The sequence below is a fragment of the Kwoniella dejecticola genome, chromosome 6 (assembly GCF_000512565.2).
Source record: "Kwoniella dejecticola CBS 10117 chromosome 6, complete sequence".
NCBI lineage: Eukaryota > Fungi > Basidiomycota > Tremellomycetes > Tremellales > Cryptococcaceae > Kwoniella > Kwoniella dejecticola.
Window position 1 is genome coordinate 1259026 of NC_089306.1, and position 18257 is coordinate 1277282.

At 48.2% G+C, this 18257-nt stretch overlaps 9 protein-coding genes across 9 annotated transcripts; 3 read left to right on the forward strand and 6 right to left on the reverse strand.

Annotated features, from left to right (window-relative positions):
* Nucleotides 1-73: 73 nt before the first annotated feature.
* On the reverse strand, nucleotides 74-1300 carry I303_105324 (uncharacterized protein; the record flags this gene model as incomplete). The annotated part of the gene is made up of 1 exon (XM_018408522.1): nucleotides 74-1300. The coding sequence occupies one exon, from the start codon at nucleotides 1298-1300 to the stop codon at nucleotides 74-76; it is 1227 nt and encodes a 408-aa protein (XP_018262213.1).
* A 598-nt stretch (nucleotides 1301-1898) lies between these two features.
* On the forward strand, nucleotides 1899-2814 carry I303_105325 (uncharacterized protein; the record flags this gene model as incomplete). Its single annotated transcript, XM_018408521.1, has 6 exons — nucleotides 1899-1922; nucleotides 2017-2132; nucleotides 2213-2259; nucleotides 2335-2358; nucleotides 2454-2555; nucleotides 2702-2814. The coding sequence occupies 6 exons, from the start codon at nucleotides 1899-1901 to the stop codon at nucleotides 2812-2814; spliced, it is 426 nt and encodes a 141-aa protein (XP_018262212.1).
* A 308-nt stretch (nucleotides 2815-3122) lies between these two features.
* On the reverse strand, nucleotides 3123-3799 carry I303_105326 (uncharacterized protein; the record flags this gene model as incomplete). Its single annotated transcript, XM_018408520.1, has 2 exons — nucleotides 3123-3335; nucleotides 3539-3799. 2 exons carry the CDS (start codon nucleotides 3797-3799, stop codon nucleotides 3123-3125), a joined length of 474 nt encoding a protein of 157 aa, XP_018262211.1.
* A 443-nt stretch (nucleotides 3800-4242) lies between these two features.
* I303_105327 (NADH dehydrogenase [ubiquinone] flavoprotein 1, mitochondrial) lies at nucleotides 4243-6390 on the forward strand (the record flags this gene model as incomplete). The annotated part of the gene is made up of 6 exons (XM_018408519.1): nucleotides 4243-4579; nucleotides 4738-4768; nucleotides 4835-4968; nucleotides 5049-5595; nucleotides 5727-6046; nucleotides 6230-6390. 6 exons carry the CDS (start codon nucleotides 4243-4245, stop codon nucleotides 6388-6390), a joined length of 1530 nt encoding a protein of 509 aa, XP_018262210.1.
* Nucleotides 6391-6931: 541 nt separating this feature from the next.
* I303_105328 (uncharacterized protein) lies at nucleotides 6932-10615 on the reverse strand (the record flags this gene model as incomplete). Its single annotated transcript, XM_065969137.1, has 11 exons — nucleotides 6932-7303; nucleotides 7452-7526; nucleotides 7627-7696; nucleotides 7780-7839; nucleotides 7905-7991; nucleotides 8118-8204; nucleotides 8286-8662; nucleotides 8759-8852; nucleotides 8912-9026; nucleotides 9107-9443; nucleotides 9551-10615. The coding sequence occupies 11 exons, from the start codon at nucleotides 10613-10615 to the stop codon at nucleotides 6932-6934; spliced, it is 2739 nt and encodes a 912-aa protein (XP_065825209.1).
* A 567-nt stretch (nucleotides 10616-11182) lies between these two features.
* On the reverse strand, nucleotides 11183-12732 carry I303_105329 (uncharacterized protein; the record flags this gene model as incomplete). The annotated part of the gene is made up of 7 exons (XM_018408517.1): nucleotides 11183-11482; nucleotides 11549-11636; nucleotides 11715-11786; nucleotides 11845-11933; nucleotides 12001-12079; nucleotides 12149-12608; nucleotides 12696-12732. The coding sequence occupies 7 exons, from the start codon at nucleotides 12730-12732 to the stop codon at nucleotides 11183-11185; spliced, it is 1125 nt and encodes a 374-aa protein (XP_018262208.1).
* Nucleotides 12733-13167: 435 nt separating this feature from the next.
* I303_105330 (uncharacterized protein) lies at nucleotides 13168-15020 on the forward strand (the record flags this gene model as incomplete). The annotated part of the gene is made up of 7 exons (XM_018408516.1): nucleotides 13168-13703; nucleotides 13780-13980; nucleotides 14066-14204; nucleotides 14280-14411; nucleotides 14486-14638; nucleotides 14728-14826; nucleotides 14910-15020. The coding sequence occupies 7 exons, from the start codon at nucleotides 13168-13170 to the stop codon at nucleotides 15018-15020; spliced, it is 1371 nt and encodes a 456-aa protein (XP_018262207.1).
* A 330-nt stretch (nucleotides 15021-15350) lies between these two features.
* On the reverse strand, nucleotides 15351-16120 carry I303_105331 (uncharacterized protein; the record flags this gene model as incomplete). The annotated part of the gene is made up of 2 exons (XM_018408515.1): nucleotides 15351-16006; nucleotides 16090-16120. 2 exons carry the CDS (start codon nucleotides 16118-16120, stop codon nucleotides 15351-15353), a joined length of 687 nt encoding a protein of 228 aa, XP_018262206.1.
* A 1241-nt stretch (nucleotides 16121-17361) lies between these two features.
* On the reverse strand, nucleotides 17362-18085 carry I303_105332 (uncharacterized protein; the record flags this gene model as incomplete). Its single annotated transcript, XM_018408514.1, has 2 exons — nucleotides 17362-17831; nucleotides 17890-18085. 2 exons carry the CDS (start codon nucleotides 18083-18085, stop codon nucleotides 17362-17364), a joined length of 666 nt encoding a protein of 221 aa, XP_018262205.1.
* Nucleotides 18086-18257: the final 172 nt, after the last annotated feature.

The window sequence follows — 18257 nt, forward strand, 5'->3', positions numbered from 1 at the left end:
TGAAAGGGCTTTGCAGAGTCCGCGTGTCCTCTGGCCGGCGATTTCTCCCTGGATCGGCGTCGCAGCCGTGCGCTCAGAGGATCGGCAGGGGATTGCTAGAGAACGAAGCAAAATGTTTTTTGCCTTTTCTTCCACTTACAACAGGTCTTTTCGCCCTAGTCCTGTACGCTATCTCCTCCTCATCTTCGTGCTTATCTCTTCTACGCCTGACTCCTTCTCTACCACTTCGTCGCAAGGCTACATCATCACTGCTGCTGTCCACATCACTTTCGGTATCCCCTTCGCTCAGTTCTCCTTCGTCGTCATCGTTGGTTCCATACGAGGGAGATGAACCTCGTCTTCTCTTATTCGCTCTGTTTTCGCTCGAAGAGGCTGAGGCTATACTAGAGGTGAAAGACCTGACTCTGTATATACCGGGTAATTCTCGCCTACTGCTTCGGTTCGGATTTGCAGTGTCTCTTCGAAGATGGGCGTATGTATAGACTTCCTCGAGCGGCATCAAGGGAATCTCAACTACAGCAGCTCTTCCTCCCCCACTTCTCCTGCTGTCTATCTTGTTTCTTCTTGGTCCCGGTAAGGCCGAAGATGAACCTGATGCTGACTCTGGTTCGGAGACGGAGTCAATTTCGATGGGTTCATCTGCATTGCAGAATCGAGATTTGCTGCTTTCGCGCGAGGCTGAAGGATTGTTACCGTTGATCTTGGTGGAAAAGGCTTTTATCGAAGCTTCCCCCGATGCAGTCTTGAAATTCCCGTTCGAAGGTGATCTTGTCGATGGAAGAAGTGACTGTTGCCTTGTTGTATCTGGTCTTCCCCTGAAGGCATCACCATTGGCATTGACCCTCGACCTGGACGATGGCGGTTTGCTGGGTTCGCGACTGCCTTGCGATGTCCTCGAGAGTGGAGCTACCGATCTTCTAGGTGATCTGCGGAGTCCATTGGCTAGCGGACTTGTCATCGCTCTATTCTCATTGAAAGATGATGCCTTCGTCGGCTCAATCGCATCGCGATCCACCTGCTGGCTGGAGACGTCTTCTTCATCTTCGCTTTCATTTTTGTTTTCATTGTAATTGACTATCTTGCCGCGTTTCGGTCTTTCAGGCGAAGAGCTAAACGCCAACGGATCCGAAGAAGCAGTATCCTGCCGCACAGTCCGATTTTTGTCTGGAGACGGTGACTTGGAAGGAGGCCTATTTGTTTCCTTAGCATCTGCAGAAGGCTTATGTTCTTCTGATGACGTGAGATCGGGCGTGGGCGAAGGTCGTGAAGGACCTGTGTGAGGTTCGGGTGATTTGGACATGGTGATCTTATCTGTTCATTCGCGATGTTATCAAATGAAGGTTATAACGATGTGTTACAGGACGTTCGAGATCAATAATCGCACATAGTCGACGGGCTTTGCGCTCTTGATGAGATCGAAGTTATCAGATACCTCGAGAGTGGATTTGCGAGTACATGAATATCACCCTGTCCTTTGTTTTTATCTCTTGTCTCTCTTTCTCTCTCTTCGTCGCGTTGACTTACCCCACAAACACCCCCACATTCCGTTCCACAAGCAGGGCGCTCGTCGCCGCCGCACCCGAGGCTTCCCATGTGCGAACCATGCAGGGGTCAGGTACGATGTACGACGAATAATAACTAATTTACTAAATAACTAAATTGCCACCCACTTAGAGTAAATAACAATGGACGCACGGACCTCCCGCCTTTGAACGCGCCGGAATTGGGAACATGAGTGAGTGGTGAATGACATCTTGACATTCGACATTCCTCACACTCATATATATATATAATAGGTTGTGAACAACAAAAGAATCATTTCCCCATCTTCATTTCTAGCTCTTCTATCACACACCGCACTACACACACAAACAGCCTTTAGATCAACAACAAGCACAATGTTCCGACCTACCGTCCTCAAAGTGAGTTCAATCAATCTTCTCCACTCATATGACGCGTCCTTCTCTCCTTGACTTTCTCCTCATGACTAGCGACGCTGAAACGGTTCGCTTGCAGTCTCTCCGAGCTCCTACTCAACAGACTCGATCGTTCGTTTCGAAAGCTCAACTTGTCGGAAGACTCGGTGCTGCCCCTGAGAAAGGGATCACCGCTTCCGGACAAGATTATTACAGGTAAGTCAAGTAGCGATGCCAGCTGCTTTGGATGCACCTGACCTTCTAGCATCAGCAGCTGATATGAGTTGTTGATCCAGATACTCTCTTGCCGTTACTAAGCCCGCTAAGAGAGATGCCGAGGGTAGTGAGTCAAATCTTTGAGTCTGCTGACAGCTTGGTATCTGACCCCATTATTGACGTGCTTTTGTTTGCGAACCAGAACCCGTTCTTGATGATCAAGGTTGTAAGTCTCAACTATTCTCACCGTTCAGCTTCTATTGTCACGCTGGTATCCATCCACAACGTAAGCTGATGCAAGGGTGTGACTTCAAATCATAGACCCCATCAGGGACTCCTCTTGGTTCACCGTCTTCAACTTCAGAGAGAACGCCGCTGCTGCCGTTGAAAGGCTACAAGCTGGTTCCCTGCTTTACGTAGAGGGTGAGTGTCTGTCATACTCATTCGCACCCACTCTTCTCGTCTGTCAATGATCGCTATCACCTCAGTATGAAGCCATTCCGGCTACTGTCGGACTCCCATCTTAATGGACGAGAAGCCCAAACTGACGTATGATGCGAATCACATAGCCCAAATCGACACCGTCACTACTCCCCCTCCTGCCGAAGGTCAACCAGGAAACAAACAATACGTCTTCCGAGAAACCTCCCACAAGGTACTTAGCAGACCCAAGACCGAGTAGGCGGACGAAGTACCAAATGTCAACTATCTTTGTTCTTGTAAATAGATGAGCTGTCGATGCACCACTCTACTTTCGGCTGGCGTGATTGGCTTTTATCTGGTTGAGCGGTGCTTTGGATTGGTTGAGCGGTGCAGCTGTGATCTGCATCCGTGTCTGACCAGTATATATAGCTATGAGTACAACAACAATACTTGTGCTCCCTCTCTAATTTTCTACATATAGGTCCAGGTACTGGGAATGATTTCCAAGTCACATGATGCGTACAACAATGTTGATGCGTTTTCGAAGAAAGGCGGGCAGGCCTGCTGTCATATATCCGTTTCTTGAGTATGCCCCGTCTGAGCAGCAACGTCTTCTACATGATCTCCACTATCGCCCTTCTCTATTCCGAACCGTTTCCAAATCTCATCATTCATAGCTTTCACATAAGCCGGACTTATATCGATCAAGAGGGTCTCCAGACTCTCATACGTGGTATCTATCTTTGCGCGCATCGACGATGATTCATCCGCACTTTCTAGCTGTGGCATGAGATACCCGATATTAGCATCCACTATATCACTGAATCTAACCACCAATTCTCATAGACCGTTGGAGACTGGTTGAGAAATGGCAGCAGTAGTAATTGTAGAGCGAATCTCTGACTTCTTCGAGCTAGCGAAGAATATGCGGTGCGGACTGAAAGCCCGAAGTCGTATTCAGGACAAGTCCAAGGCAGACTCACCGTCCATCCACTTCTATCTAATTTAACACCTATCGTCCCTTCTTCACTCAACAATCTAATTTGCATCCGCCCAACTACTCTCGTACTAGTCACTCCACTCGAGCTGGACTCTCGCTTGACACTCTCAACATCCTCCGCTGTGATGGGGAAAGATGTCTCTTCTATGATGCGCGAAGAGGAGATACCGAATGCGTTGGAGGATAAAGCAGCTCGGACCTCGGGTATCGGATTGAGCAGTATGTTGATATTGGGCGATGACATAGCGGCTGATCTTCAACGTACCTGTCCGTCACTGTTGTGAAGAAGGCTCCTTCGTAGTATGCTCGTGCTGGTGTATAGTATTAAGTACTTGTGTTACCTCTATATATACACAAAAGAAGGGCACCTCCTACAATCTCGCTGGTCAACCTCCACTCCACTATCCAATTCCACTCGCTCTCGGACAACCCATCAGTGCCACATCCAGCTGTCTCGTTAATACCGCCACGTGCAATCCTACATCCTCCAATCCTATGTACGGTGTTATACCCAGCCAACGAGGATTAACATAATCCATCATACGCTGTGAGCCAGGCATCGATCTCACTTCATCTAGCCGATCCACCATCCACCATCCACAAAAATCAACTTTGATCGTTGTTAACTTATAATCATAAAAGGCAAAGCTCAGACGCAGCAACGACACAGCATAAGGCTCAAGCATCATGATACGTTCACGCGCAATAATACGATCCCTTCCCAAAGCATCTACTTCCTCCTCTCGACAAATCGGCATATCAGCTGGATCAGTCCGATCACTCGCAACAGTCTCTGATCCGCCTGTACGACATTACGGTGGTCTCAAAGACCAAGATCGGATCTTCACCAACTTGTACTGCAAGCATGACCACGGACTGAAGGGGGCTCAAGCGAGAGGTGATTGGCATAAGACCAAGGAGATCATTCATAAAGGTGACAGCTGGATTATTCAGACGATAAAAGATTCTGGATTGAGAGGGCGAGGTGGGGCTGGGTTCCCTTCTGGTTTGAAGTGGAGTTTCAGTGAGTGTTTTCAATGCCCAATTGAATTGATCACTATCACCGATCATCGATCTACACCAATGCCCAAATGTTCATGATTGGGGTTGGGGATCATGCACGATTTCGTAAAAACCTGTCATGACATCGAAGTTTCTCTGCTGACCTGATCATTCGCTTAGTGAACAAACCTGGATGGGAGAAAGATCCAAGGTGAGTTCGAGAATCGCCCTAGCCTAATGATTTGACTCGTCTGCTGACCGATCCTACATCACTCAGACCCCGATACCTTGTAGTCAACGCCGATGAGGGTGAACCTGGAACATGTAAAGATCGAGAGATCATGCGAGGTGATCCTCATAAATTGGTCGAAGGTTGTCTAGTCGCTGGAAGAGCTATGAATGCCAATGCCGGTGAGTCACCCGGGTTCAAACACTTTCTCATCCGCTATCGATCTTCTAGCTTGCTGACATCGGGATTTAACCCTTCCCAGCATACATTTACATCCGAGGAGAATTCTACCAAGAAGCATCCCACGTCCAACAAGCAATCGACGAGGCCTACAAAGCCGGTCTGATAGGGAAGAACGCCTGTAACTCAGGCTACGATTTCGACGTCTATCTCCACCGGGGTGCCGGTGCTTATATCTGCGGTGAAGAGACGGCCTTGATCGAGTCTATCGAGGGTAAACAAGGTAAACCTCGATTGAAGCCACCTTTCCCTGCCGATGTCGGTCTCTTCGGATGCCCTACCACAGTCGCCAACGTCGAGACCGTCGCCGTCGCTCCCACGATCGCTAGAAGAGGGGGATCATGGTTTGCAGGGTTCGGAAGAGAACGAAATTCAGGAACCAAAGTGTACTGTGTCTCAGGACACGTGAATAACCCGTGTGTCATCGAAGAGGAGATGTCTATCCCGCTTCAAGAGCTGTTAGAGAAGCACTGTGGAGGTATCAGAGGTGGATGGCAGAACTTGAAGGGTATCATCCCCGGAGGTTGTTCGGTGCCTGTGATTCCCAGATCGGATTGTGAAAAAGTCTTGTGAGTGTGCTTCACTTTGCTTTACCAAATGCTAAGGAAGTAGATCCAAGCGAGAACCGAATAGAGGGGATTGTTTGATTGCAATTGGGCGACATCGTGGCCAATGCTGATAAAAAACGGCTGTCTGATAGGATGGACTACGATTCCCTCAAAGACGCTCAAACATCCCTCGGTACCGGTGCAGTGATCGTTATGGACCAAACTACCGACATGATCAGTGCGATCGCCCGATTCTCCAAGTTCTACAAACACGAGTCCTGTGGCCAATGCACCCCGTGCAGAGAAGGTACGACCTGGATGATGAACATGATGGACCGAATGGTTGAGGGTCGAGCCCAAGAAAGAGAGATCGACATGTTGCTCGAATTGACCAAACAAGTCGAGGGTCACACGATCTGTGCATTGGGTGATGCGGCTGCATGGCCTATCCAGGGTTTGATGAGGCATTTCCGTGAGTTTGAATGTGTCATTGCTTTTCACACCCCATCATGTTGTCCTATACTTTCCCCTTACCATACCAACAACGATTTCCTCCACTCTCCTTTCTCTCCTCGTGAATCGATCTGTCGTCTAAGTGAGAGTCAAAGAAATCAATCAAAATGCTGATTATGATCGCCAACTGACCCCTTTACAGGACCCGAGGTCGAAGCTCGACTAGCTGCTTTCCACGCCAAGAACGGCCAAACGCTCTTCGGCGGTGCCCTCCTCTCTGAAGCAGATAAGCGATACGCTATACCTGATAATTTGGGAGGGGACGCTACCCGAAATATCGCTCAGCAAATATCGGCGCCATAGGTTGACTTGGCTGAGACATTTCAGGGTGTTAGTCGATTAGCTTGTGACGTCTGATACGGTCATCCAGATCAGAGACAAGTAAGATGTTGTAGCTATTTTCTCGGAGCATAGCATAGTCACCCGGACCTGGTTTGGTCGTTGGATACGGGTACGAAGTTGATCAAACGGATTATGCTTTCGTACACTCATTCTTTCGTCCTTCTAGATCCGGATGCATTTCTATCTATATCTCACTCATCCTTCTCCGACGTGTTATCTGATCTTACTAGTCTAGTCAAGTTATACTCGTACATACGAAAGGGCTCACTTCGTAAGAACTGTCAGCGCTCAGGTGAAAAACATTACAGCGGATCGTCAGATTGACCTCGATCAAAGTCAAAGTCAACAGACCTGAAATTCAATGCTAAAGTGCGAGTGTGTTTTACATCGACCATGCAAAGTGTACTACCGACTACCGACTACCAAATACCGACTACCAAATATGCGAGGTCCAATCGTTGTGTGGATCTACAATTCTACGTGTCTCTACATTTCCACGTATCTACCAGAACCCTGCTTGCCCTTCCCCTTCCCCTTCTTCTCCTCCTGATTCAACACCATGGCCAAGAACCGGATCTTGCTGTATCGTCTCGTCGTCCCAAGTCAGACTATCACTTTCCTGAGCCCCGGTTGCCTCTTGGTCCTGATCCGCCGCCGAGTCTACTTGCAGCGATTCATCGCCCAGAGACACAAAATTCATCCCATCGTCAGGACCGCCTTCTTGAGTTTCTGATCCATCAGAATTTTGAGCGACAACCTCTGATCCAATCATATCGGCAGATTCGGACTCAGTTTCGGCCCATTCGTCGGTCTGATCAGTGACGATATCGTCCATTGAGAAATCCATATCTACACCTTCGTCCGCTGCGATACGCTACCAATTCGACCCAAATGAGGAGAAGAAGCAAATGGAAATAGTAAGCTTATGTCATCCCTCGATTCAAATCCGATCTCGCGACGTGTGGAGGATCATTGACGCCAGGTAAGCGGTGACGAGGTCCTCAGGATTCGAAAACACTCACAGCGTATTCGAGGAAAAGCCTCATCATGTAAGCTTGTAAATCTTCCATCCTGAACATTCGTTGGACGAAGCATTGCTAGTATACACCATAATCATCAGTCCAGCCTGTACTTCACGCTTTGGTGAAAGGCGAACACCGAACGGAAGACAATAGCGATGAAGCGAAGTAGACTTACCCCGTTACGAGCCAAGGCAGCTGCTGTTTCATCGAAGCCTAGTTCAGGATGTTTCGGTGTACCTCGGAAACTATCAAGGGGTATCGATCAATTGTCAGTCATTATGAACCGAATTGAAAATCGAAATCGATATCATACGGGAACAAAACTTACAACGCCATTATATCTGTGAGATCCGAGAAATCCAGCTTGGCAGGTACATACATGAACCACCTACAGCAGAATCAAGACAACGTACTCAGTCTATGCTTCGACTTGCCAGTAACTCATCGACTCACGGTATCAGATGCGGTTGGAACCATTCGGTGAACATGGTCATCTTGATGACCATCGAGTTGGTGCTCATCAATCTTCTGAAGCGACCACTATGAGATCACACGAGTTCAATCACGTCAGCTCCAATGATGACCTACTTGCCAGGCCAATATCTAATCACACGACCGCTCAGAACTCAGAGCTCAGGGCTTGGAATCTCGGAATCTCGGACTCACCTCCATCCATTGCCGTCGATATCCAAGAGGTACTTATGTCGATTCAGCTCGTCCGCACTCTGATGTCCGGCCCACTGTATCTCTTGTCTTTGTGATTGTAATCGATCCCTCCCCATCAACATCTTACGAATATTCGTCAGGTTGTAGAACGAGATAAAGGAGACTCACTGCATATCATCGCAAGTGCCGTCCTCCGTATCACATTGGATCGGCCCACCAGATAACTTGATATCATAGTAAAAGTCCATCGCCTGATCGGTCGGGTACTCGTCTTCGGCGAACGTCAACGGATCATTGGTATTACGTTGAATCCCTGTACTGAGATAAGACGAAGCGTGATATTGCTTATTATCTCCCAGCTGACCAGTTTCTTCTTCCGCGTCTACGACGTCGGGGCGCGGCCGAGAAGGTTGCCCGACATCAGGGACAAGGAAGGGCATTGAGTCGGTTGAAGAGTTGGCTGCAAAGTGATGTAGACGAATTCGATGGGCTTGTCGCCATGGTATAGACGAGTTCATCATGGAGATCCCTGTTGAACTTCCTCTCTGCAAGGGCATCAGAATTTCAGCACACCGTCACCGTCATCAGGGGAAGCGCCTCTTCATAAGTAGGGCCTGCGCAATCATTGCATGATCACGCACCCAAACCAATTTATCACTATCCTTATCCTCCCATACCGGATCTTTACCGATTGCAAAGTCAAATTGGTCGGTTGGCGTGACAAGTATATCGGAGCTGCCATAAGATCATATTAGCTGAAAACACAGGCACCGTTCAGCCATGCCTAAGCTTACTTGATGGAAGTCTTAGCTAGACTGAATAATGGTAGTAATTGGGTATGCGGCTTGGGTAACGAGTCGTGTCCGTGCGGCTCTAACGTAAGTCCATGAAGAGGAATCAGATACGGATCTATCCAAATAGGAAAATCGATCAGCTGTAAGCATGATGGAATGACTGTCCACTTCGTCTGAGGGTTATCCGGGACTCACTCTGACAGGGATCTCCAGCTTCCAAACTATCATAAATGAAAGATTTCCCCTCGCTGAAGTCCTTGTTCTTCCTGAAATTCGTCCCCGGTGCACAGCTCCTGCTCAGCTTGACCTCACTATCATCTGTCTCCTGCAAATGTGAAGTCACTTCCCCTCGTAGACCTAGATCGACTAAGGATCCTCTACGTGCCCAAGAGAGGTAGATCTGCGGTTGGTCGAAGATGGAGAAAGTAGCCTTCATATCAGGTAGGTATTTTGCAAAACCTTTCAACAAGGCTGAAGTTTCGTGCGCTCGAGGGAGGGTTCCGCCCCATTTCAATCCTCCGGGATCGCGTATCTGATCAATCGTATCAAGCAGTCAGTTAGTCAGTTATTCTCAGCTGCCCTCATGTCTGATGAAGGCGATATTGCCACGCATTCAGCGTGACCTGTGAGCCACCTCACCTCGATCTCAATCTCCCCATCCTCTATGATCAGCGTAAACGTCTTCTCCATGTTCTCGACCAATTCCATCCTCCTCTTCATCTCGCTTTTCGGCAGTGCAAAGAACGGCGCCAAATCCAAATTGATTCTATCATACTCATCTGGAAGTACCAAATTATGCAGCGTCGCAAACTCCCACCATTTATCAAACCCTTTAGGCGGTTTCCTTCCGTACCGTCTGATGTATTCTCGTACAGCTTCTTCCAATGTAGTACTTTGTCTAGACAGTAATTCTTTCCATCGTTTCTCGCCTAGACTCAGTAATAATGGTATAGGATGTGGTCTGCCTTCTCTTCCCTTACCCTCATCTCCTTCGGTATCATTTTGCCCGAGTCGATTGATAAGTAGATGACCGGTTGGCGAGTAGGTGTAATGAGCATGATTATGCGAATGATTGTGATTGTGATACTGGTGCTGATGCTGATGCTGGTTGGGGTATTTGGAGTGTGTATCTGAGTGAGAATGAGGGAACAACGATCGGAGTCGATGCAAATCTCGATGATAAGCTTCTACGGGAGAAACGAATTTACATAACCCATCATCATACTCTTCCTCCTCGTCTCCCGTAACAGCTCCGGCGATGGGGGATCTGTCCCATGAGAATTTCCCATTCTTGAGCGAATTGAGCAGACGTCTATCCGTATTTCTGATATGATGGACTATCGTCCGAACGCCTAATATCAGGGTACCGAGGAACAGGAGGTAGATCAATGCTCGTTTAGGCGATCTGAAATACCTAGGTACGATCCGTCGTTTAGCTGGTGGAGGTTGGTGGTTTAAATGGAAGTACGAGGTCGATGATTTGCCATGATTGTCCCTGGATGACCGGGAGTGGGAACTGGAGTTGAGCGATATGCCAGAGGTTGGTGATTCTGGATATTGGCGCTGAGATGAAGAGGAGCATGGAATTGGCGGAGGAGAGACGGGACCCCTGTAACCCGGAACAGAAGGGAGAGATAGCGGTGTGCGAGGTGGTGTGGATGTTGAGCGGTAGGGGACCCGCGGAGATGGTTGAGATCGGTCCATGATGCTGAATCGATTGAGATCGCTGACTAGGGTGACATGTATTTGATTTGAGCTTGTTGTCGATGGTCAAAGCAGCTGCCGCAACCCGCAATCAATGTGAACGAGGTTTTTGATATCGCCAAGAATAGATTCGGGATGTCCGTTATTTCGCGTCGTCTCGTCTCGTCGTGTAGTCTTGTCTTCTATTATGTGCACATTTGCACCACTTGCCAATTACAGATGCAGGAAAGTAAATCGAAGTCCAAAGCACAAGATGAAATCTATAAAGTACACTTCAAGAGTTTACAAAGTATGATTCAATCGTAAAGTAAAGTGGACGAGCAGTCGAGTAAGTAACCTTTCCGTGCCTCTTTTAAGCGTCTTTGGTTTTTAACTCTTACTTTGTTCGGACACAAGTCAGGCAAGTCAGGCGCCGGAATGGCTTAAACAACCCTGAAATACACGATCGACAAGGTACCTTTTGACGATTACTGCTACTTGTCTGAGTCTGTGCACCACATCCATCTTTACTCGAGGGTAGTAACAGTGATGAGAGGTATAGTCTATGCATGTACAGATCTGTACGATCTAGTCTAAAGCATCACCATACCCCCCTGGCGGACCTTTCCGACTGGGCTCAACATGAGCATACGCATGGGAATCATGTATATTGAAATCGTCTATCCTCAACGGACGCAACTTGAAGCCTTCTTTTCTAGCTTGTTCCAATCCTTCTTTACCTGCTCGACCCTTCTCCCGCATGACTTCTCGTACGGGTACCATCGCTGCGTTCCTACATGTTTCTCTCAGGTCTGAGCCTGATAATCCGTCTGTCTTCAATGCCAGTTGAGGGATGAAAGGTGTTTCGAGGGTGGTGTGGGCGAGCATCTGTGAACGCATGAGTCAGTCGAAAGTACCATAAAAAGGGAGAAGAAAAGGCGAGAGGGGACTGACCAATGTTAAGATCTTTATACGTTGTTCGTAGTTCGGTAATCTGATGGGGAATCGTTTAGGCATTCGACGCAGTATGGCCGGATCGATGCTGCGAAGACATTATGTCAGCTGGAAGGTTACTGTCGCTCCGCAGGGCAAACATGTGGTTTCACAGATGCTGACTTACTCGTTCGGCCTATTGGTAGCTCCGAGAACCAATATACGGGTGTCTTTACCAGATGTCAAGCCGTCCCACAGGCTGGATTGACAACAAGTCAGCTGTGGAGTTATTCATGTCCCGACAGTCGCTTACTCACGTCATAAATTCTGCTTTCATCATTGCCGTGACCTCATGATCTCCCGCTGACCGTTCTCGGAATAGAGAATCGATTTCGTCGATGAATATCTAATCGACCAAGCAAAGTCAGCCCCGAAGCTTGACTTATCGCGGTTTGTCTCATCAGATGACTTACTATACTAGGCTGAACCTTCCTTGCTAGGGAGAACAACCCCGCTACCAGCTTATTCGATTCTCCAAACCACTTATTCGTCCTGTCTCAGCATCTCTCAATCAGCTACCTATGGTCCAGCGGGTCATGATGAATATAGTAGCTGACTCACAAACTGGACAAAGGGAGATTTATAAATGTCGCCCCACTTTCCTTCGCTAGAGCTTTCGCCAACATAGTCTTCCCGCATCCCGGATGCCCATACAACAGTACTCCCTTCGGGGCGCTCAACAGCCCACCTCCCGAAGCCGCCGCGAACAATTCCGGGAAAGTCAAGGGATAGATGACTGTCTCTTTCAAGGAATTTATGATCTCGTCCAGTCCACCTATCGAGTCGAAGGTAACATCTATCTTTGAGGGCGGTACTATCTCAGAGGCGATGGTCGATTCGTATTCGTCCAATTCCAATTCTGATAGTTGTTTCTCGCTTAACCCCGTCTCAGAAAGTAGTAATTTGCCTTTCTCCTTAGCTCTCTTCGAAGAAGCCGAACCTGATGGACCTCCATCCAAGGAGGATAGAACGTATCGTAAGGCATAATATAGAGCAACTTGAGATGCGGCGAAAAACGCAACTGATCAAGATAGAAGCGTTAATGATATAGTCATATGATATCTTGGAAAAGCCTAATTTCATGTTCATGCGTCGAGGAAAGACCCACCATCCATCGCTACTCTGCCGACATCTCTCCGTGACATGTTGGGTACCCTGGCTTTTACGCTACTACTGAGAGGTATCTGTCTGTACACCAACGACTTGTGTCGTATGATTTCGGTTCACGATGTTGAAAAGATGATATGGGTTGTGCTGATAACGTCGAAAAAAGTCGTTCGCTTCGGCATCCTTGTAGCATCGTGAGCCGGATATCATGACGACTGGACAAACGGCAAATTTAGGCACGCGTCATCTCCTCATTTCCTCATATGGAGTGCACGCGCCTGAAAATGTTTGTTTTGTTTTGTTTGATCTCGAAGCGCGGCTGCTTTTCCTGAACCGGGAACTGAAAGCAAACAGAGAAAGATAAATAAGCAGATCGATCAACATTACTTCTTACCTGGAAAGATCGACTATAATAACACACAGCATCAAGACATAGATCCGGACAGTCCAATCAGCTTGCAAGGTCCTACAAGATGTCGCAGCCTTTGTCAAGTATGATGAGCGGGCTATCCTTACACGGTGCTGGCCCGGCATCTCCCTCTCCCGTTGGTCGATCAACAAACCCCAATGGATCTTCTCAAAACCGTCTACCCCCCGTCCTCAAGAAATATATGAACCCAGGCCTTGTCCGACCACCAAACACAGGTCTCGGCTCTACCTCGACTGCAAACGGGTATGGCGAATCTCAAAGGGGTCCATTGATGAAATTAGCAGGTATAAACGTTCCCATCCAGCTCAAATCAACTACCGCTTCACCCTCTGGTAAACTCAAACAACATACCGCGCATGGATTACACGGTCCCGTGCATTCCACTTCCTCCAGAGCCTTATCCAGCTCTCTGAATCCCAATGCATCCAAACACCCCGTAGCGGGGAGCCATCATACGTCTCAAAGTCAGAGCAAGGCGTTAGATCTGGGTAGATACGATGGAGGATTAGAAGCTGACGTAGAGGGAAAAGAGGTTGTTACTGGGGAGTCTGCAAAGATATTAGAGTTGGACAGTGGGAGGTAAGTTATCGACCTGCGTTCGCATCTCCTTCAAGGTTCCTGCACCGAAATTGACTTGCTTTTTTCGCATGTATAGCTCCGGAATACCCCTTTCTTTGCCTGCTTTCCAGATTGGTCGGCCTCTGGGTAAAGGTAAATTCGGGAGAGTATATTTGGCGAGAACGAAAGCCCCGCCACACTTCATCGTAGCCTTGAAATGTCTGCACAAAGCGGAGATCGTGCAAGGTAAAGTGGAGAAGCAAGTGAGGCGGGAAATAGAGATTCAGCAGAATCTACGGTACGCTTGTTTCTTTACATCTCAGAATCATTGTTGACGATTTCGTATTGGAGCATTAAGACTGACTGAACCCTGCTTGATATAGGCATCCAAATATCCTGCGCTTGTACGGCTATTTCCACGATTCCAAGCGGATTTTCCTGGTGTTGGAATTCGCTATGAAGGGGGAATTGTACAAGCAGTTGAGCAAGTTGGGCAGATTTGACGAAAAGAGGAGTAGTAGAGTGAGCTAAGCTGTAGCCAAATTTCAGGTTTTCATGAGCTGAGCTGACTGACACCGTCTCCTTATTTGCTCGTAGTACATCGCCCAAATGGCAGATGCCTTATCGTATTTGCACAAGAAACACGTCATGCACCGAGATATCAAACCTGAGAATCTGTTGATTGGCTTGAAGGGGGAACTGAAAATCGCTGATTTTGGGTGGAGTGTTGTGAGTCATGCCGTGTTCCTCACCTTGTACCCCGATCAGAATCACAAAAGGCTAATTCCGTTTTGGGGTGATAGCACGCTCCATCAAATCGACGGAATACTCTCTGCGGTACCCTCGACTATTTACCGCCCGAGATGGTTGAGGGCAAAGAACATACTGCTGCAGTGGATCTATGGGCCTTAGGAGTGTTGTGTTATGAGTTTTTATCTGGAAATCCACCTTTCGAGGTGAGCATGAGCATCCCAAATCATGATAATGACCTATCTCTTCGTTTGTCGTTCCTCGTTCGACATTCGTACTGATGAAAGACGCTTAGGACCATTCCGGGCATGCTGCGACGTATAAGAGGATAAGGAACGTCGATTTACATATACCGAGTAGTGTTTCGCCTGAAGCTGGAGATCTGATCAAGAAGGTGAGTCAACATTGCCATCCACTTTAGGATGTGATTGTCTTTGAAGACTCGACTCCCAGGCTAACGAACTTCTATCGGGATAGTTGCTACGGTATAATCCTGAAGATAGACTGGCGCTTTCGGAGGTATTGGTTCATCCTTGGATACTGAAGTACCAGAAGAAACGATCAACGGGCGGTGTGAGGGAGTCATAGGTCGTGCCTTTTGCATAGCAGAGGGGACGATGAGATCAAGGCAGTGGCATCACTGAGGAATGGTGGTTTCCCGTTGCCATCGATGGTCATGTCGGATTTGGGAGTTACGTGAATTGTATTGATTGCCAACGACATTGCATGTAATCTATCTCCATATCCCTGCATAGACCAAAGCGACCCATTCTGGAAGACTGAAAAACCACAATACATGAGAGACCGAAGAAAACCCCTCGAGTATGTTTATGAAACGGCGAAAACTGCAATGAGCTTTATCGTACGGCCAATACGAGCACGACTACGAGTTGGCACAATCTGCTGAGAAGCGATCAATTAGGTCTCGATGACGGTGTAATCGACATCGATGTAGACACTGTTCCTTTGACCATCGAGGGGACCATCTAGCCAACCGGACAGGCCAATGGGCTGTCCTCGCGAAGGCACATAAGTCATTGCTCCAGTTTCCGGATCCTGCCAAGCGTGCCAGATGGAGGGCGATCCCAGAGTTTCTATCCAGTACTGCTGCTGCGCCACTTCCGCATTTTGAAGCGCTGATCTGAGACCATTGATCGATATGGTATGATAGCCTGCTGAGACGTCTCGACACGGCTCGGATTCACCCTCGAGGGGATCTCTATCGAGTATGATCGTATGTTTAGGCTGAATGCTAAGGCATTTTCGCGCCCACCCAAACGTTCTTTGACTATCATCTACAGAGATCATTCGGCCTTCTCTGGGGACGGTACTCCAGGGCCAACCGTTGTATCGGGTCTGATAGCGGCCGTGCTCGTCTGCGGGCGTAGCGTGGATGATCACGCTGCTGTCCTCCTTCCATAATCCCTCATGTACAATACCGTGGGGGTTGAAGGACGGCCCGGTGTCTTCCTGAAGCTCGTGCAGGATGTTGAAGTAGGTCTTTTGACTATCGATGTATAATCGACATCGGCCCAGGTCGACCCAGTTAGAAGGGGTATTACCTTGACTCGAATCTGCTTGAGCACAGAGATCATTAATTGCTTAAATCCCTCGAGATATCCTCCGGCACTCAGCAAAGTGGGAGGGACGGGCTTACTAGGTGCATTATTCTGATCAGCGGTGGACATAGCAGATGTAGGGAAACGTATCTTTACGAGATGAGGTTATCGCTCGCGATATGATGCTGGATGTTTTCAATAGGGAACACCCAAATCGAGCGCCCGTCTTATATCGCACGCAATGAGCCGAGTGTTGTCCTTATCAGCTCGTCCGGTCTAAACGGCTTCCGCCACTTAAGGCAACAGGATTAGCGTCATTCGACAAAGGATTGCGATAATGACCTTTCAGGTGGGTATGCCGTCGAATCTGTGTTCAGAAAAGTAGGACGGATGACGCGTCATCACCTTTGTTCTTGAGGACGTACGTACCCCATCTTAGCAGCTTCCTAATGTGACTGTGACGAGGTTGCAGAAGCCTGAAAAGTGATGTGCGGGATGTTGTCGATGAGATACCCGGAGTGCTGACCTACACCCTTGTCTTGGTATGCGAACAGCTTTATCTGAAAGGTACTGTCCTTTGTGCCCCTTCGTGGCGGAAAAGTCCAGACTGAGCGATGATGGCCAATAAGCTTCGTTTGTCCAGGAAGCGTACAGGGTATATTTCCTTAGTGATCAGCAACGCTTTTTGCGCGACTACTGTACAGGCATCAACGATTCAAAGTGTATCGGGTCCTCCATGCCTGCTGAAGCTGGCAGCTGCAAGACTGTTTGCCGGGGGCGATTGCCGTTGCATTTCTTCGCGGGAAATTGGCCTAAAAATTCAGGCTGCATGGTTCTCACGCTTAACGCCATCCTGTAAGATACCTCAATCAAGCTTGCAAGTGGCGCCCCTGCAAATGGTGTACATAAATTCCCTGCATGCAAACCAGAGACGTGTCAGGGATCTATTCCGGAATAAGCGGAAGTACGAGGAATGGATACGAAGTATAAGAAACTCAGGCGTAGTGATCGAGACGGACATGGTAATGAGGTGTCGAGCACCACATGGGTAGCCAGCAACCGAGCTAGAACAAAGACAGTGATCATCCGAGCTAAGACATAGCCCTCCGAGATTCGGCAAAGTTCATACTATTTCGCACAGATATATAAGTAAGGTGGGCCTCGTTCTGAGAAAGGCTCCCTCGTCAATCTCGATTTGTTGCTAGTTAGTACTATCATTTGTTGGCTTTGATCTATGCTGCTAGTCGCCCTATAGATCTTATGCATCAAGTTTGTAGAAGATAAACCCCATTAGCCAAACCAATATACACCCTTGACACTATGTTATTGGCGTCGCAAACAACGCTCGCCTTTCAGACAGTGTGTTATCCTCAATATCCCGTGTGATATGAGTCCAATGTCGCTCCCGAAAGGTCGATATCTCTTTCGTGGATCTGGATGCATGTCGAGACGTCGAAAGTTGCAGTCGTGGTGGCTAGTTTCGCGTTTTCGTTGTCCCACAAAAACAGAGGCTGAGTCCTAGCGCTTCGCATTACTTCAACGAAAGGCTCTGTGACGCTTTTGAAACGCGTGTACTCGGAAGGATCAGTGACCGCTCGCCACGTATCTGATCCTGCGGCTCCGGATTGCAAAGCACGGAAGAGATTTGGTATAGCAGCTGTCTTCAATTGGCACGCTTGTCCATAGGGCAGTAACTCATCATGGAACGTGGAGAGATCAGCTTGCACGTGAATGTCGACATTGACAGTTGCAGTTTTGGAGTTATGGACGATACCCACATTCCCAGCACAATAGTCGAAAGTACCTTGAATGGGAGTGGTCTGCATTGTGGTGACCACGCCTTTGTACCAGGTCAGTTCGCCCAATTCGTCTCTTCCTTGCTGTCGCGAGATAATCACCTCGAGCGTCACGTCGGAGTCTTTGTGTGCCACTAGGTGATTTTTCAGAGCCGTTGTCGAGTTCGTAATCGGTCCTAGTGAACTTGAATGGTTCCCGGATTGGTTCCCGGATGGCTTCGTACTTTACAGCTGTCGGTCCAACGACGGAGCGACCCCAATCGTATTCTTCGTCGTCTGCACTGTAGTCCAGCGACATTCTTTCTTTGGCGAGTGCTATTGCCGAATGGATGGAGCGAAAGAGTCGATATTTCTGGGGTTCCCCTCTACGAACAGAAAACAGGGTTTATGGTATTTATATTTTTTATCATGAAGATGACAGCTCGTTTGCAGAGTTATTCGGAAGCTGGTTGAAAGGAGGGGGCTCTTAC